This window comes from Orycteropus afer, unplaced genomic scaffold (assembly GCF_000298275.1).
Source record: "Orycteropus afer afer isolate SDZICR_OR568_19922 unplaced genomic scaffold, OryAfe1.0 scaffold00031, whole genome shotgun sequence".
In the NCBI taxonomy this organism is placed as follows: domain Eukaryota; kingdom Metazoa; phylum Chordata; class Mammalia; order Tubulidentata; family Orycteropodidae; genus Orycteropus; species Orycteropus afer.
Window position 1 is genome coordinate 9,007,917 of NW_006921618.1, and position 15,065 is coordinate 9,022,981.

Here is a 15,065-nt window from a genome sequence, read left to right on the forward strand (position 1 = left end):
TATGTGCTTTAGAATAATTGAATATGGATATTTGGTGCATATTTTGTTACTTATATATAATTAATTACTTCAATAGCATTGAATTTTGAAACTCTTTGAATTGTTATTTTTATAGGCTGGAGGTTAAAGGCCCCTTTATAAGGTGTTCTTAGAAGCAAATTTACATGTATGTTTCTTGTAGCATATAGTAAAAACCAAAACCAAACCAAACCGGACTCACTACTGTCAAGTCAGTTCCGACGCATAGCAACCCCTCCTTGGGTTTCCAAGGCAGTAACTCTTTGGAAGTAGATTGCCCAGTTTTCCTTCCAAGGAGTTGCTGGTGGGTTTGAACCGCCAGCCTTCTGGTTAGCAGTACATGCCTTAGGCACTACACTGCCAGAAAAGATAAATTCCTTGCTTGCTTTCCTATAATTGTATTCTGCTTACTTTCTCACTGCTCACCAGCATTGAATTATGAGAACTAACGGATATTATAAGTATATTGACGGGATCATACTATAATAGTACATACTGTTGATTATTAAGCCTTAGGGTCCTCTTTGTTTTCCTCACTGTAATTCTGAAACATGTGTGATTGTGTTTTTCACCCCACAGCCTCTTTCGCTCTCTGGTAATTTCCTTTATTTTAGTTTGTTTTTTCTTTCTTTTTTTTTTTTTTTAAACATTGTGGTTTCAGTGACAGTTTACAGAGCAGATTAGTTTCCCATTCAACAGTTTATATACATTTTGCTGTGTGATATTAGTTGCTATCCCTTTATTCTAGTTCTTTAGTTTTAAAATGTATTGTCTACCATCAGTGATGCTTATTTAACTACAGTATCATCTGATATTAATAATATCTATTACTTGTAGATGAAGAAAATATACTAAATGCCTTGTTATGTTTTATAAGGTATATTGTTCACTCATCTGTAAATTGTAAACTTTGGAATGTTCAGCTCAAAAGAATGATTACATTCTAAGTTATATTTCAGTTTTTGAGACAAATTCTAAGTCTTTTTAAAGGAGGTCAGATCTGCCTGAATGAGCAACGCTGTACAGAGTTCTTCAGGCAAAACGAAGTTTGAGACATAATCATTACCCCTAGTTTGTATTCACTTGAACTTTTACTAGACGTCCTCTGCTTTCTTTGCTAGGTGTGGAGGGTGCAGCTTTCCAGAGCAGACTTCCCCATGACAGGATGACTTCTCAAGAGGCAGCCTGTTTTCCGGATATCATCAGTGGACCACAGCAGACCCAGAAGGTTTTTCTCTTTATCAGAAACCGCACTGTAAGTTTTCATGTCAGCTTTCTTTCACCTGTATTGTAGAAAGTATATATTACTAGGATAGAGAATATGGAAAAAAAAAACTGAAAGGGAGGAAAGGATTTTAAAATTGTCTACAAATATATTATCCAGATATAACCACTATTAATGATTAGTTGTTTTTCCTTCAGGCTTTTTTTTTCTTTTGAATATATATATATAATTTTTGTTTCTATAGAATTGAGATCCTACTTACATGTATTTTGGGGGATCCTTTTTATTTTTCATAACCTCATAAATATACATTAAGAATCTTTTATTTAAAATTAAAAATGTAAATATTTTGTAAATAATCACTTTGTCTTTCTCTCCCAGGATAAGAGAAACCCTTATTCTGTTCTTCTCATCTGATACAACGTACTCCTGATTGATTTTAGTCTTGTTTGTATTTATTTTAATTTGATTTAAGGTTGCTTTTAGTAATCTGCATAGTATTTTGTATGACAGCTGGGTCATAATATAACTGTTAGACATTTAAGGCTCTAATTTTTCCTTATTAAAATTAAGCTCTGAACAGGCTTATACATTCTTGATCCTGTCTCTGATTATTATTATTTTCTTAGGATAGAATTCTAAAAAGAAATCTGCCCTGCTAACGGATATGAATGTTTTTAAGTTTAATCCATGTTGCCAGATTGCTTCCCAGAAATTCTTTAGACATAGAGTAGAGAGGGCAAAGTATATTCAGAACATATTCATTGTACTTTAGGGTAATACAAAGTAGATGTTTACATTGTGATTTCAGTTATTTTGAATGTAGATCAGAGATGTCATTTTAGCATGTCTGCCTTTTAGCTACCACTGACTTCTTCTGCCTTGATTTTAAAACTATGAATTTGAGATTATTGAACTAGCTTATATGGTCTGAGCCTTATTTATAGGATGGAAAGAGGAAGAAGACTTACCTTGAGGAGCTTGAGCCTAGTGTGTACTTGGAGTTCCATTTTCCCCTGACAGTGGTCACAGAGAAAAGTAGAAGATACTGTGATTTGGGCCCCAAACCAAAACCAAATGTACTGTCATCAAGTCAGTTCCTACTCCGAGCAACCCTGTAGGGCAAAGTAGAACTGCCTAGGTGGTTTTCTAGGCTGTAAATCTTTACAGAAGCAGACTATCTCACCTTTCTACTGCGGAGCAGCTGGTGGTTTCAAACTGTCAGCCTTTTGGTCAAATGCTGAATGCCTTAACCATTGAGTCATTAAAGCTCCTTGGATTTGGGCCCATCCTCTTCTAATATGGTTTATTTACACAAAACCAAATGACTCCATGGTTGAAACTTGCCCTGAAGCATTCTTTATTAATTTTAAGTAAGACTTTATGGTAGTATTTAATTTGTCTTTGTATTTTACAAATATATATTATATATCTAATTTGAAGAAAATTCATAGTAAGAGCCCATTGACTGATTGTAACATAATGGTTTTTATTCCTTATTTTATCACTTTTCCATTTGTATTTGAAATAGTTAACTACGTCTTTCTTAAAACACACTTTCTCCTTGTCTTCAGTAACATAGTACTCTGGTTTTCCTCTTACCTCTCTGGTTGCTGTCTTTTGACAGTTTTGTAGGCTTACCCTTACCAATTGGCCTGGATGTGAACCAGCTGGAAGTGCCCTCCCTCCTTAAATCTCTTTTAATTACAATTTAAGCTACTATTAATCATCAGGTATTGTAAATATAATCAATACCTGGTTGGCACAAAGGGTTAAGTGCTCAGCTACTAACCAAAAGATTGGTGGTTCAGATCCATCCAGAGGTGCTTCAGAAGAGAGGAATTAAGCTTTTAATAATTACTTTTTAAGTTTTGTATTTTCTACTTCTGAAAGATCAGCTATTGGGAACTCTGTGGAGCATGTTTTACTCTGAAACATGTGTGATCTACATGAGTTAGAATTGACTCTACAGCAAGTGGGTTTTTTTTTTATTGTTATTATAAAACTGGTTTCTCAACCCTTTGTTGATGAGATTTTTTTCCTTAAAATCACACACAGTGAAGCCTCTCTTAGGCGATGCAGATAGTGGGAGACTCAGTCATGGTCAAACTTCCTTGGATATGAAACTTTGGGCACAAAGTAGAGTGCCTCCCCAGATGATTGACAGTAGAATTATCAAATTATGCCTGCTGCTTTCTCATTTGAAATACTGAGAGATGGGCTGCCTATGTCATCTACTAGAAGTATTACAAGGTAGAAGCATGTATAATTTCTAATGGTATTGCAGCTGGGGGTTCTTAAAGCTCAGACTGAGGTATTCTCTCTTCCCTCTCCTGTTTTTTCCCTTAGGACTCCCTTCTATACATTTGGCTTCCATTATCACCCACAGGCAGATGACTCCAGACAGTAACACTCCTCTGAGCCCAGATGATATATCTAGATACCTATCTTACATCTCCTCTTGGTTGTCTTGAAAGTAAACTCATGATCTCTTCTCTCTTTCACTGACCCTCATTCAGTGAATGGCATACCAGCTCTATTAGTTGGATGAGTCAAAAATTGAAAGAGTTTTCCCTAGCACTTCTTTTTCTCCTTTCTCTGAATGTCTGATTAATCACTAGGTCTTACGGCTTTTGTCTCCTTTTGTATCTGTGGAAGCACAGACCCCAGGTTTAAGTTGACTTTGACAACTTTTTTTTTTCTTTTTTAGAATAAATATCCCCCAGCTTCTTCAGTAGTTCACTAATTTGATGTGGTTTTGTGTTTATCAGTTTCTTTGATGGAAATATAATCCTCATTGTTTTAGTGAAAGGAAAGCCCCTAGGCCTTACAGTTAAAAAGAAAATGGCATATACAATTTCTGTTATCTAAATGCAGTTGCAGTTGTGGTTGGATAATCCAAAGATTCAGCTGACATTTGAGGCTACTCTCCAACAATTAGAAGCGCCTTATAACAGTAAGTAGTGTATTCAATAGAATTAGTTGGGGACTAGATTGTAAAAGTTGGTATATCCTTCTAGGAGTCTCATGTTTTGATAATGGTTAATAATGGCTTTTTTCATTCATATTTCCATTTCATTTCACCATGTCTTGCTGTGTTCAAATGTTGTTGTTGTGAAGTGCCATTGAGTTGGCTCCAGCTCACAGTGACCCTACGTATAACAGAACACTGCCTGGTCTTGCACCGTCCTCACCATCCTTGTTATACCTGAGCCCATCGTTGCAGCCGCTTTGTCAGTCCATCTCGTTGAGGGCCTTCCCCTTTTTTGCTGACTCTCCGCTTTACCAAATAAGCCTTGTAGAAAAAACCTGTTTTTTATGTTTATGTTTGTTTTCCTGGTCTTTAAATGGTGTTGACAGATGAGTGATGAGTTCTAGAGATTGCTAAATTGTTTTCCTAGATTTATGATCCAAATTTTGATGCATATTAAACTTTGTTGGCACTCCATTCACTGACTGGCTTTCTCATTTCCTACTTACTACCAGTTTCTTGTGAAGTTTTTGCCAAAATAAATGAGTATTAGAACTATTTTTCAACGATTTGGTTTTGTGTTTCCTATCTGTGGTAGAATGTCAGTTTTAAAATTCTGGATTTTGTAATACACATTTTGGACCACCTCACAGACTAGTTACAAGAATCACTTTTCTAAAAGAGTCATATGACCTGAAGCTTATGAAAGAGATGTATCAAATATTTTCATGATGGAGAAATAGAATTAGAGGAAATTTCTGTTTGCACTGCTAAAATTACAAATATTTTTTAATTCATTTATTCTGTAGGTGATACTGTGCTTGTCCACCGAGTTCACAGTTATTTAGAGCGTCATGGTCTTATCAACTTTGGGATCTATAAGAGGATAAAACCACTACCAAGTAAGGACCTGGCTAATGAATTTCATGGTTTTAAATTAGGATTCTGTGACTCTACTTTATATCCATGATGCTGTTAGCATTTTATTTTGATTCTAAAATCTGTATTTAGAGTTTAAATGTTCCCACGTTTATGTTACTAAAAATAAAATTTAAAATAAAATCTCTTTCTAATGTATATTTTCTTTAACTTCTGTTTTGATAGATAAATAAGAAAAGATAACTGTATTGCCTTCATTACTGACCAGGTCTTTATCCTGTTAAAGGTTGCTTGATTTTTTTTTTTTAAATACTGTTCACCCTTTCATGATGTCTGGGTATATTGTCTGCCAGAGAGCCAACACATAGTAATATTTTGAGAATTAGTACAGTTACTTTTGATGTTTTAAAAATTCTTCAAAAAGAGAGACTGATTTACTACTGTGGACGTAGAGCTTAAAAGAAATAACTTTTACGCCCAGAGTAATTCAATTGGTTGCTCAAACCCTGTGTATTAATACAGTTGTGAGGTAAATAAAGCAGAGTATTCATGACAGATTAAACGAAGGTCACAGTCTGGAACTAATGATTGAAGTAATGAGAAAGTACGTTTAAGACAGTGGAGTTGAGTTCTAAATTCTCAACATTGAATTAAAATTTATGTGTCATATAATACTCTAATTTTTGTTTATTTTTTGCTTTTAGCTAAAAAGACAGGAAAGGTAATTATTATAGGCTCTGGGGTCTCAGGCTTGGCAGCAGCTCGTCAATTACAAAGTTTTGGAATGGATGTCACACTCCTGGAAGCCAGGGTAAGAATTTTATTTTGGGTTTAGAAGCCTGACCTAATGGAAATGTGAAGACATTATTATCTGTTGCAAATTAAAAAGTCATAACCACTCCACAGAAGGAAGATGAGACAATCTGCTTCAGTAAAGATTTTACTGCCTTGGAAACCCAGTGGGGGTCGGTATGAATCAGAATTAGCAGGATGACAATGGTTTGGGTTTGGCTTTGGTTTAATTAACATCAACTAAGTCAAATTGATTTGTGCAATACTCAGTATTTTGAGCAGTCTTTTTTTATATCGAATAAAGCATTTTGACAGTAAAGCTTTGACAAGTACTCAGTGGCTGTTTAGAGTTTGTAAATAATCCATATGCCCTTTGGATGGATACTTTCAGATCATTGTTCATTTCTTAAAATTAACTTTCAAAGTTGGGTTTATGCTCAGTAGATAGTCTACCCCTGGAATAGGGCTACACTGGGGAACCATTTGTCAAAGAAAGGCCATTCATTCATTCACAGATGACTTTTAGGTTTGGAGGACAAGAGTCAGAAAATGAAGATAGGAAGATGGCATTATTGTTAGAATTTGTGAACAGGTATTTCCTATATGGCTCTTAACCATCCTGCATGATGATGATGTTGTTGTTATGTGCCGTTGAGTCAGACCTGACTCATAGTGACCCCTCCTTGGGTTTCCAAGGCAGTTATCACTATAGAAGTAGATTGTCCCATCTTCCTTCTGAGGAGTGGCTGGTGGGTTTGAACCGCCAGCCTTCTGGTTAGCAGTCAAATGCCTTAGGCATTATGCCACCAGAGCTCCCACCATCCTATACAGGAAGAGCTATTAGAGACAGCTGAGCAGAGAAGTGATAGTATCAGTGACCAAATAATGGCTTTTGTCTGTCCCGTCTCATCAGTTCTGTGCATCTTACTATGTCATTCATTACCTTCTTGTCCCCAAATAGTCTTCAAGTTAAACTGTTTGCTCTTTTTGCCCACAGTACTATGTGTTGCACTCCCTATAAACTAAACTACAACTTTCTTTTGGGATTATAAAGGGCAGAGACTGGGATATTACCATGCCAGGTTATTATGATTGAAATAGAATTGATGATTTTGGCCATTTAATTCTGACAAACAGGATCGTGTGGGTGGACGAGTTGCTACATTTCGCAAAGGAAACTATGTAGCTGATCTCGGAGCCATGGTAGTAACAGGTCTTGGTAAGTAGTTCTTGTTTTTATGCTGCAGTCTGCTTGAGACCTAAAAAAATAGGTTTATATATATATATGCCACAATATGTGCAAAATTTAAATTGTGCACTCTTTTGACCTAGCAGTTTCAGTTCTAGAAAAATAAACAAGTAGATGATCTTGTATTTAAGCATTTTAAATATGGCATTGTTTATAAAAGAACATCAGAAAATTTAATTATGATGCCATGAGAAATACATAGCAACCACATGGCTCCATATTACCATGAAATGATATCCACAATGTCTTGCTTAGTTGAGAAAAGATTATAAAACAATACATACATTATAATTCTTCTGTAGGTGTATGTCTGTAACTTTATGAACATAAAGGCTAGAAGGATGTGTAATAAAATATTAACTTGTGGGATTATAGGTGATTTTTGCTTATTTCACGCTTACATACTTTTACTTTGAATATATAGTTTATATACCATTAACTGAATATTTTAAATTTTGATTAAAAATAGTTTTACTTTGAGGATTTTGGTCCTCTTTTCATCAATATGTTGAATTTAATTGCTTGCGTTTTTTTCTAGGAGGGAATCCCATGGCTGTGGTCAGCAAACAAGTAAATATGGAGCTAGCCAAGATCAAGCAAAAATGCCCACTTTATGAAGCCAATGGACAGGCTGTAAGTTCAGGACAAACACAGCTTTTCAGAATTTCTTGGGTTCAGCTGAAGAAAATTTTGGAGAAACGTGGATTAATACATACATATAAATATGAACTGAGGCTGGAACTGATGTGACATTGTTCTGGTTGTTCCTTACCCTGAGGTGTTTTTATAGGAAGATGCTATTACATATATGCAAATTCACCTGCATGTTTAAGTGTTTATTTTAGACACATAATGAAGACTAGCTAGGTAGTTGGTTAATATTTTTTCTTTGGCTGTGGCCACCTACTCCAAGAGATCTGTGGAATTGAAACCTGATTTTTTATTTCCTGTATTGTGCTTCCCATCATGTGCTTTAGCTCTGTGTACTCTTTATGACTTCACTTTTGTGTTTATAGGCTCAAGTTTTTGTTGGACTAATAATAGCCAAATGTTGGTACTTACCAAATGCTTAAGGGGGTTACATTACAGTATTTGCTGACCAGAGGCATAGGTATGTACATCTTAGTACAACGATAGCAGGGAAGTCATGTTGGATATGGGAGAGTGAGTGTAGTTTAACAAATACAAGATAGGCTTAGACTATATAAATCAGCTTGATTTTTAGGAATGATGGTATTAGCAAAGTACATAATGCTTTATATTAAATGATGGTTGGTAGGAATGAACGAAATTTAAAAGTGTGTATTCAGCCGTTTTACAAACTCCCCTATCAGGAGTGAGAGAGTCCACACTTCTCTGGATATAAGCACATTATTGTCTTTATATTTTGAGGAATGGAAGATTGGCTTTGTACATGGTGATTTTACTATTGTTACAAAATATGTTTAGATCCCAGCTCTTGGATTTTGTGAGTTAGGTCCCAAGGGACAGCTTCAGTTACTTCTTTAGGCGTTATGGAGTTAATGCCAGAGAAGAACAGACTTTCTGGGAATGCTTTGGTTCTTCTCCCAGCATTCTGAATCCTGATTCCTTTCAGGGTTTGGGGGAGGAAGGCTTAAGGGGAGAATAAACAGCAGAATGAGAAAAAAAGGATGAAATAGAAGTGAACAATTCAGTAAGCTTCTATTCTGCAAAGATCTGTGAAGGATGTAGAGATGAATGAGAGAGTCCTGCCATATAAGATCCCACAGTCTAGTGGGGCATGTACACAAAATTTCTTTTTTCCCAAATTTTTATTATGAAAATTTTCAAACAGACACTAAAGTAAAAGACTTAGGTATTGTAATCAGTCTCCACTTTCCCAGTCTTGTTTCATCTATCCCATTCCTACATTTTGTTGTTGTAGTTGGGAGTATTTTAAAGCAAATCACAAACATGTTTCCCATAAATATAACAATAACAAAAATAATTCTAAGTCAAGGCAGATTTGCCAAAGGTTTTGCTATGGAAGGAGCCAAGGGAGTGAGAGAGAGTCTGTGGAGATGCAGGGAGTCTGGGGAGGGCAAAGGTGAGTGGAGACTTGGAGGGAAGGAGAACATTTGTGAAGGGCAGGTTGGAACCTCAACATGTGGTTGTGGAAGGGAAGGGTAATGGAGGCAGCAGATTTAAATTAAAGCAGAGAAGTCTCTAAAGGGCCTTCTCTTTCTTCTGTGCAGCAGCTGGTGAATTGCAGCTGGTGTTTTCAAACTCTAACCTTTCAGTTGGCAGCTGAGCACTTAACCAGTGTGTCACTAGTGCTCCTCATATACAGTTCTAACCGATAGTATACAGTTCTGTCCCCATATGTGGCCAGCCAAATGGCTGCCAGTCTGATCTGTTGATTACCAGCGTATGATGAGATAAATAGCTTGTGCCAGAACATAAACGAGCGCTGGTGGCATAGTGCCTAAGATGTTTGACTGCTCACCAGAAGGCTGGTGGTTCAAACCCACCAGCCACTCCTTGGAAGGAACGTTGGGCAATCTCCTTCCTTGGAAACCCAAGGAGGGGTCTGGGGACTGAAAACGTGGATGGAGGAGGAGACTGGGAAAATTACTCTAAATGTTTTCTGCATCTCTTGTACACCAGCTGGTAACTCAGGGGCTTTAGAATCAGTTTTCCTTGAGTAATGAAAAAGTATCTCAGTCAAATTCTTGCAGAATTGTAGCATTCTGCATTATAAGGTCTTTGATCTCTCTTTGATTTTGTGTGTGTATGTGTTACTAAGTGAGATAGAAAGGCTCGGGAACTAGTTGAGAAATGGAGGTCTTGATTTTCTTGGAATGACTCAGTTTTGTTTCAAGGAAGAAAAATAACACATGAAGGGGCGTGGTGCCAGTTCTCTTACAGAGACCATTATGATGTACTTTTTATGACTTAGCAAGTTTTCTTTGCATTCATAAATAGTGTGCTTAAGTCATTATACTTATGAGTTCAAGGGCCTGTTGACCTTTTTAGTTTTCACCTTGAGAAAACATCTGTATCTTTAAGGCAGTCTTTCTTTACCCTTTAAAATCATGACTGCCATCCTTGCTTTTTATAAATGTAATAATGATCCCAGGCCTTCCCTTAATGTTCCTGAAGTTTCAAGATAGCTTTTTTTCCTCAGAAAATATAGTTGTAATACTGACTTTGCATTTCTAAACTATATTAATTTATTCATTTAGCAAATATATACTGAGAACCTCTACTGTGTGTTAAAAACTGCTAGAGCAGACTACTTAGACACATTGTGTGGGCCTTCTCCACGGTCCCCTTCATTTGTCATTGTTTAAGAAAGCCAGTTACTTATATTTCCTAAAGTACTCCTTATGCATTAAAAGGAGGGGGGGGCAACAGTCTCCATTCATTGAGGTTCTCTCTGTTGTCCGGCTTCTCCAATTAGTGATAATAGCTGTATCGCATTTCCCTTGACTATTTGGGAATGTGAATTAGAGACTCTGCAAATGTCAGGTCTTACCAAAGGAACTAATCTTTTTCTCAACTTCTCTGAATACTTGAAAACAGATCTTCTGTTTTACCATAATTTTAAAAGTGCCCAGTCACATGAAGGTCTCTGGCCTCTGTTGGCCAGATTTGGCCATTACAGCTTTTTTCAGACATTATTCATCCTGAGAATTTCTCTGGCTGAATCTCAGAACTTTCTGTACTTGGAAGATTGCTACCCTTAACCCCATTCTGCTCTGCTGCAGGAGACCTTAGGAAGACTGGGTGAAACACGTACACTTTTGAAGAGCTAGAGAACTTGTGATGGTAGGATGCAGCCAGAGTTAAAACTAAGCAAAGCTATCCTTTTCCTTGAGATTTCTTCTTAGAGCATCAGGAACCTTTCTATAAGGTTGCTTGGCTCTCCCCACATTGATTCTTCGTGGGATAGACCAGCAGGCTGCCCCTCCCCCACCATGTCCAGGATGGGATGTGCCAAATAATCTAAAGTAACAAAACAGATTGGGCCCACTCAGAACAAGGATATTCACTAAGTTCTCTTAGTCTTGAAGGAGCCAGTTATCTGGAGCCTCTGAGAAATAAATAGCTTTGATAAGTCATAATCAAAATTTGTTTAAAATGATATCCTTTTTCTTTGATCCCTTAATAGAAGACTGTATTACTGGTCTGTTCCAAAACAACTGCTTTATAGTTTGCTGTTACAAGTTCTTGTCATGTAGAAATCCACTCACCTTCTAAGATGGTGCTTAATCCTTTGTAATCATTTGCTGAGTTCCTTTCTCAGGATGCAATTTAAGAACTTAGAATGGCCAGGTAAAACTGAAGTCATTGTGCCTTCTGTTTAGAGGTTGCCAATATTAAAACTCCTTTATGCTGTTCTCTATCCATAATTACTTGGACAACTAATAGAACCAAGTGGTCTCACCAAGTAGACAGAATTGACCTGAATCACAGGTATTTGGAAGCACTTAGGGTAGTCATTTACTACAATTCTTTTCACTGCCTGGGTTTGTCAACTGGAATGTTTCTAACTAGCTTCATTTTACAAATGGATTCAAGATTTAAACATCAGAAACACATTTCAGTATTCTCGCAGTTGCTACTGGTTTCCTAATGGAACAAGTATTTTATTACTATTTTCTAAATATTCATTTAATCTCATAGTAGAATTTTAAACTTAGTGGGAAAAATCTAGGTTTCAAAGCTAGCCCTGGTTTCACTTGCAACATCCTTACCATTGCTTAGCGGGGCAGAAAATGGATGGGCCTGATCACTGACTATTTTTCATCATCTCATAAAACTGAGCCTCGAGTTGGAGCAGTGACCGGAGATGCAGTCCTGCTGGCCTGACAGGCGGCAGTAATCTTTTGGTTTGGTTTTTGTTTGTTTGCTTTTTGTTGTTGTTTGTTATTGTTCTGTGTTTTTCCTTTCTTCTTTTATTGAGTTTTGCTTTATTCCTAACTGCTTTCTGACACCCTCCCCTCCTCCCCCACCCTCCTTTATAAACTGCTTTTCTTTGGCCATTTCTGTGCCTTGACATCCCTGTTTTGGTCTCTGTACAGTCCGTTCCTTATTTCTCTGGTGGTTGCAGCTTCTGAGCTAACAGAATGCTTCTGTCATGCTGTGTATGTTTAAAGCCTTGATTTTACTGCTGTCGTACAAACTGAACTTGACGTGGCTGTTGGGCTGTTATTTACAGTTTATTTCTCTCTCTGCTGCACTGGTTAAAAGGACACTGTCAAGGTATTTTTTCATAATTTCTCAAATCATTTTCCTCACTGTTTATAATAACCCATTAAAAGCTTGAAACTTAAATCTTTCCCTTCCAAAGATCCTCACCATCATACATTCACACTGGTTTGTTGTTGTAGAGTTGCGCCTATATGTTGGGCTGATGCCATCTGAGTTTTTGTCATTGAAAACGCATGTAAAACGTCAGTTTTTTTGTGGGGGCTGTGGGTGGACTGAGGGCAAAGTGTAATGAATCAAGGAGACTGCTCAGCAAACAGAGGAAAGAACAAAAGGTCCAATTTGGTTCCTCTAACCTTGACAGTGTCCCTTTAAGTATTTCTCTACCACACACCCTGGACTCCTCTTCTGAGCCTGAGCACTGCGTACTTTTTCAGTATGAACTTCTTCCCTATGTCACTGTCACCCAAGCTGCAAAGATTAAAGTTGACACTGGAAGAGCTTTAATCTGCACCGTTTGCACACTGTGTACTTGCACATTCTGCCCCATTGTAGAGGCATAAGTTATCTAGTCCCTCTTGCTGTCATAGCGTCCTCTTGCCAAGGATCTTAGAAACCACGTGTAGAAATAAATACCACCATTTTGTGCTCCAGGAAAAGCCCACTGCATCTGTGATTGAGTAATTACCACTTGGTCTTCGGAAACTTTGTAATCTGTGATCTCACAACTCATAGATAGATTTAATCATTTTTGAAACATAATCATTTCTTTTTTGAAAGGAGCATCAAATTAGAGATTCTAAAACTACATTTTTATAGCATCATTACAGAAATTGCCCTAGAAATAGCAAGTTAAACTGAGGAAAATTGTAACATTGCTTTGAGCTCCTCTATATGTGACCATCACATTGGTGAGGAAGTTACTGCTGAGAAGGTAAATGAAGTTCCTGACAAGAGTCTCTTCCATCAGCTGGGATAGCTGTGTCTTTGGCCTTGGGAATCGAGGGGTGGGTCAGGTATGTTTGATCCACCAAGTCTTAGTCACCACCCTGATGTGCAAATGACACTTCCACAGCCCTGATACAAATGGTTCCAAGCATCCCAAGCCTGATTCTTAGCCTCAGTTCTCAATATAAACAAGAAGATTCTTAGAGATTTAGTTTTTGTTTTAAGATGACCCTCTAATTGGTAAAGATAATCTGATCTTTCCCCAGTGTGGTCTTTCAGAACTTGATGCTTTAGATACGATTTTGATGAATCAGCTATGGTGTCTGGCATAGTTATAGTTGTAGAGGAGAGTTGCAATATTTTTAAGCCCTTTCTTCTTTTGGTGCAGATTGTACTTGGCACTACATTCTTTATGCTTCATGATAGCTCATTTAGTAGAGTTACTTGTATGGCTAACTAATGAAGTGACAGAGGCCAGTTCTTTGAAATGGCCAGTTTCATTGGGAAATGCAAAAACAAAGGCATTTCAGATGAGAGATCGAGTCTTCTTGTGACGAAATCACCCTTTCAGTCTTAGTGATCACTAGAAGTTACTTTGATGTTTTGTTTTTCTTGATACCAACTTTAGGTTGACTGTAAAGTGAAATTCATATCTTGAGTCCCATTTCCCAATTGATGTCCAGCTTATTATGGGATATGGGTACTGGCAAAAGATGCTGGCCTTCAAAATGCTTTTTCCTGCACTCACTGCTGCCATGAATTTCCACTCTAGAACCGCAGCTGCAGCTTACCTGGGGACTGAAGCGGTAGCCAAGGGTGTGTGCCAGCTGCCTGGTGGAGTCAGTAGGCAGAGGCACAGCATGGCTGAGAAGCATGGTCTTGTGGCTTAATGATCAGCTTTGCAGTCTGTTCCCTACATTTACCACAGTGAGGAACCAGACCTCTGGCACCTCTGCCACTCATAGTCTCTACAAGAGCTTTAAACATTCAACTCTGACCTCACTGGTGCCACAGAACATCGTTCCTCTGCAAACGAATAAAGGTGCTAGTGTGTTCTTATTAATAGCTATGATTTTCATTTGTCTCTGCCCAACTCCCACTTGAAATCCTATCATCTTTGAGGGGAGGCAGGTACTTTGGGCTTCTTATTTTCTCATCTTGCCCTTACTCTGGAAGGTCATCAGGTGTGTCGACATAGCTTTTGTTCTCTGGGACTTTTCTAGTGTGTTGTTTGCATGTCAGCCCAACTCAGCTCAGTGCATGTCGGCCTCAGTGCACCTCTTGTTCCATGTAACTTCAGTCAACTAGCACCAGTGTAAATCGTCTGGTTGGTAATATTGGTGGAGTCCCAGTGCTGAAGGCAGAGGTGGGAGAATAGGGGAAAATCAGGACCAACACATTTCATATCTCATTTAAATGGAATTGACCACTTCATAGAAAAGAAAATTTAAATCATTGTCCTCAAAAGCTCCCCCTTTGAGATCACGTATTTTGACCTTTTTAAACAACAGATCATCTTCTTGGATGGTTGTTTTCAGTCTTCATAAGGACCAACTCTGCTATACTTCGGATTTTCAGGTTCCTAAAGAAAAAGATGAAATGGTAGAGCAAGAGTTTAACCGGTTGCTAGAAGCTACGTCTTACCTTAGTCATCAACTAGACTTCAATGTCCTCAATAATAAACCTGTGTCCCTTGGCCAGGCACTGGAAGTTGTCATTCAGTAAGTATCTTAATACTGCCTACTGTAGAGTGAATTCCATCTAGAGATTTGCTGTTATGTTTTAAGTTTCTCAGCAAGTCTTACTCA

General features: G+C 37.6%; 1 protein-coding gene across 1 annotated transcript in view; it reads left to right on the forward strand.

The window, feature by feature from the left end:
* The window catches only part of KDM1A (lysine demethylase 1A), an 89,860-nt gene that overhangs the window by 61,466 nt on the left and 13,329 nt on the right, over nucleotides 1-15,065 (forward strand). Inside the window, exons 4-11 of the mRNA XM_007935691.2 lie at nucleotides 1,140-1,273; nucleotides 4,121-4,199; nucleotides 5,024-5,116; nucleotides 5,798-5,904; nucleotides 7,023-7,104; nucleotides 7,673-7,767; nucleotides 12,352-12,363; nucleotides 14,836-14,978. Coding sequence (XP_007933882.1) covers nucleotides 1,140-1,273; nucleotides 4,121-4,199; nucleotides 5,024-5,116; nucleotides 5,798-5,904; nucleotides 7,023-7,104; nucleotides 7,673-7,767; nucleotides 12,352-12,363; nucleotides 14,836-14,978 — 745 coding nt within the window. The remainder of the gene's footprint in view (nucleotides 1-1,139; nucleotides 1,274-4,120; nucleotides 4,200-5,023; nucleotides 5,117-5,797; nucleotides 5,905-7,022; nucleotides 7,105-7,672; nucleotides 7,768-12,351; nucleotides 12,364-14,835; nucleotides 14,979-15,065) is intronic.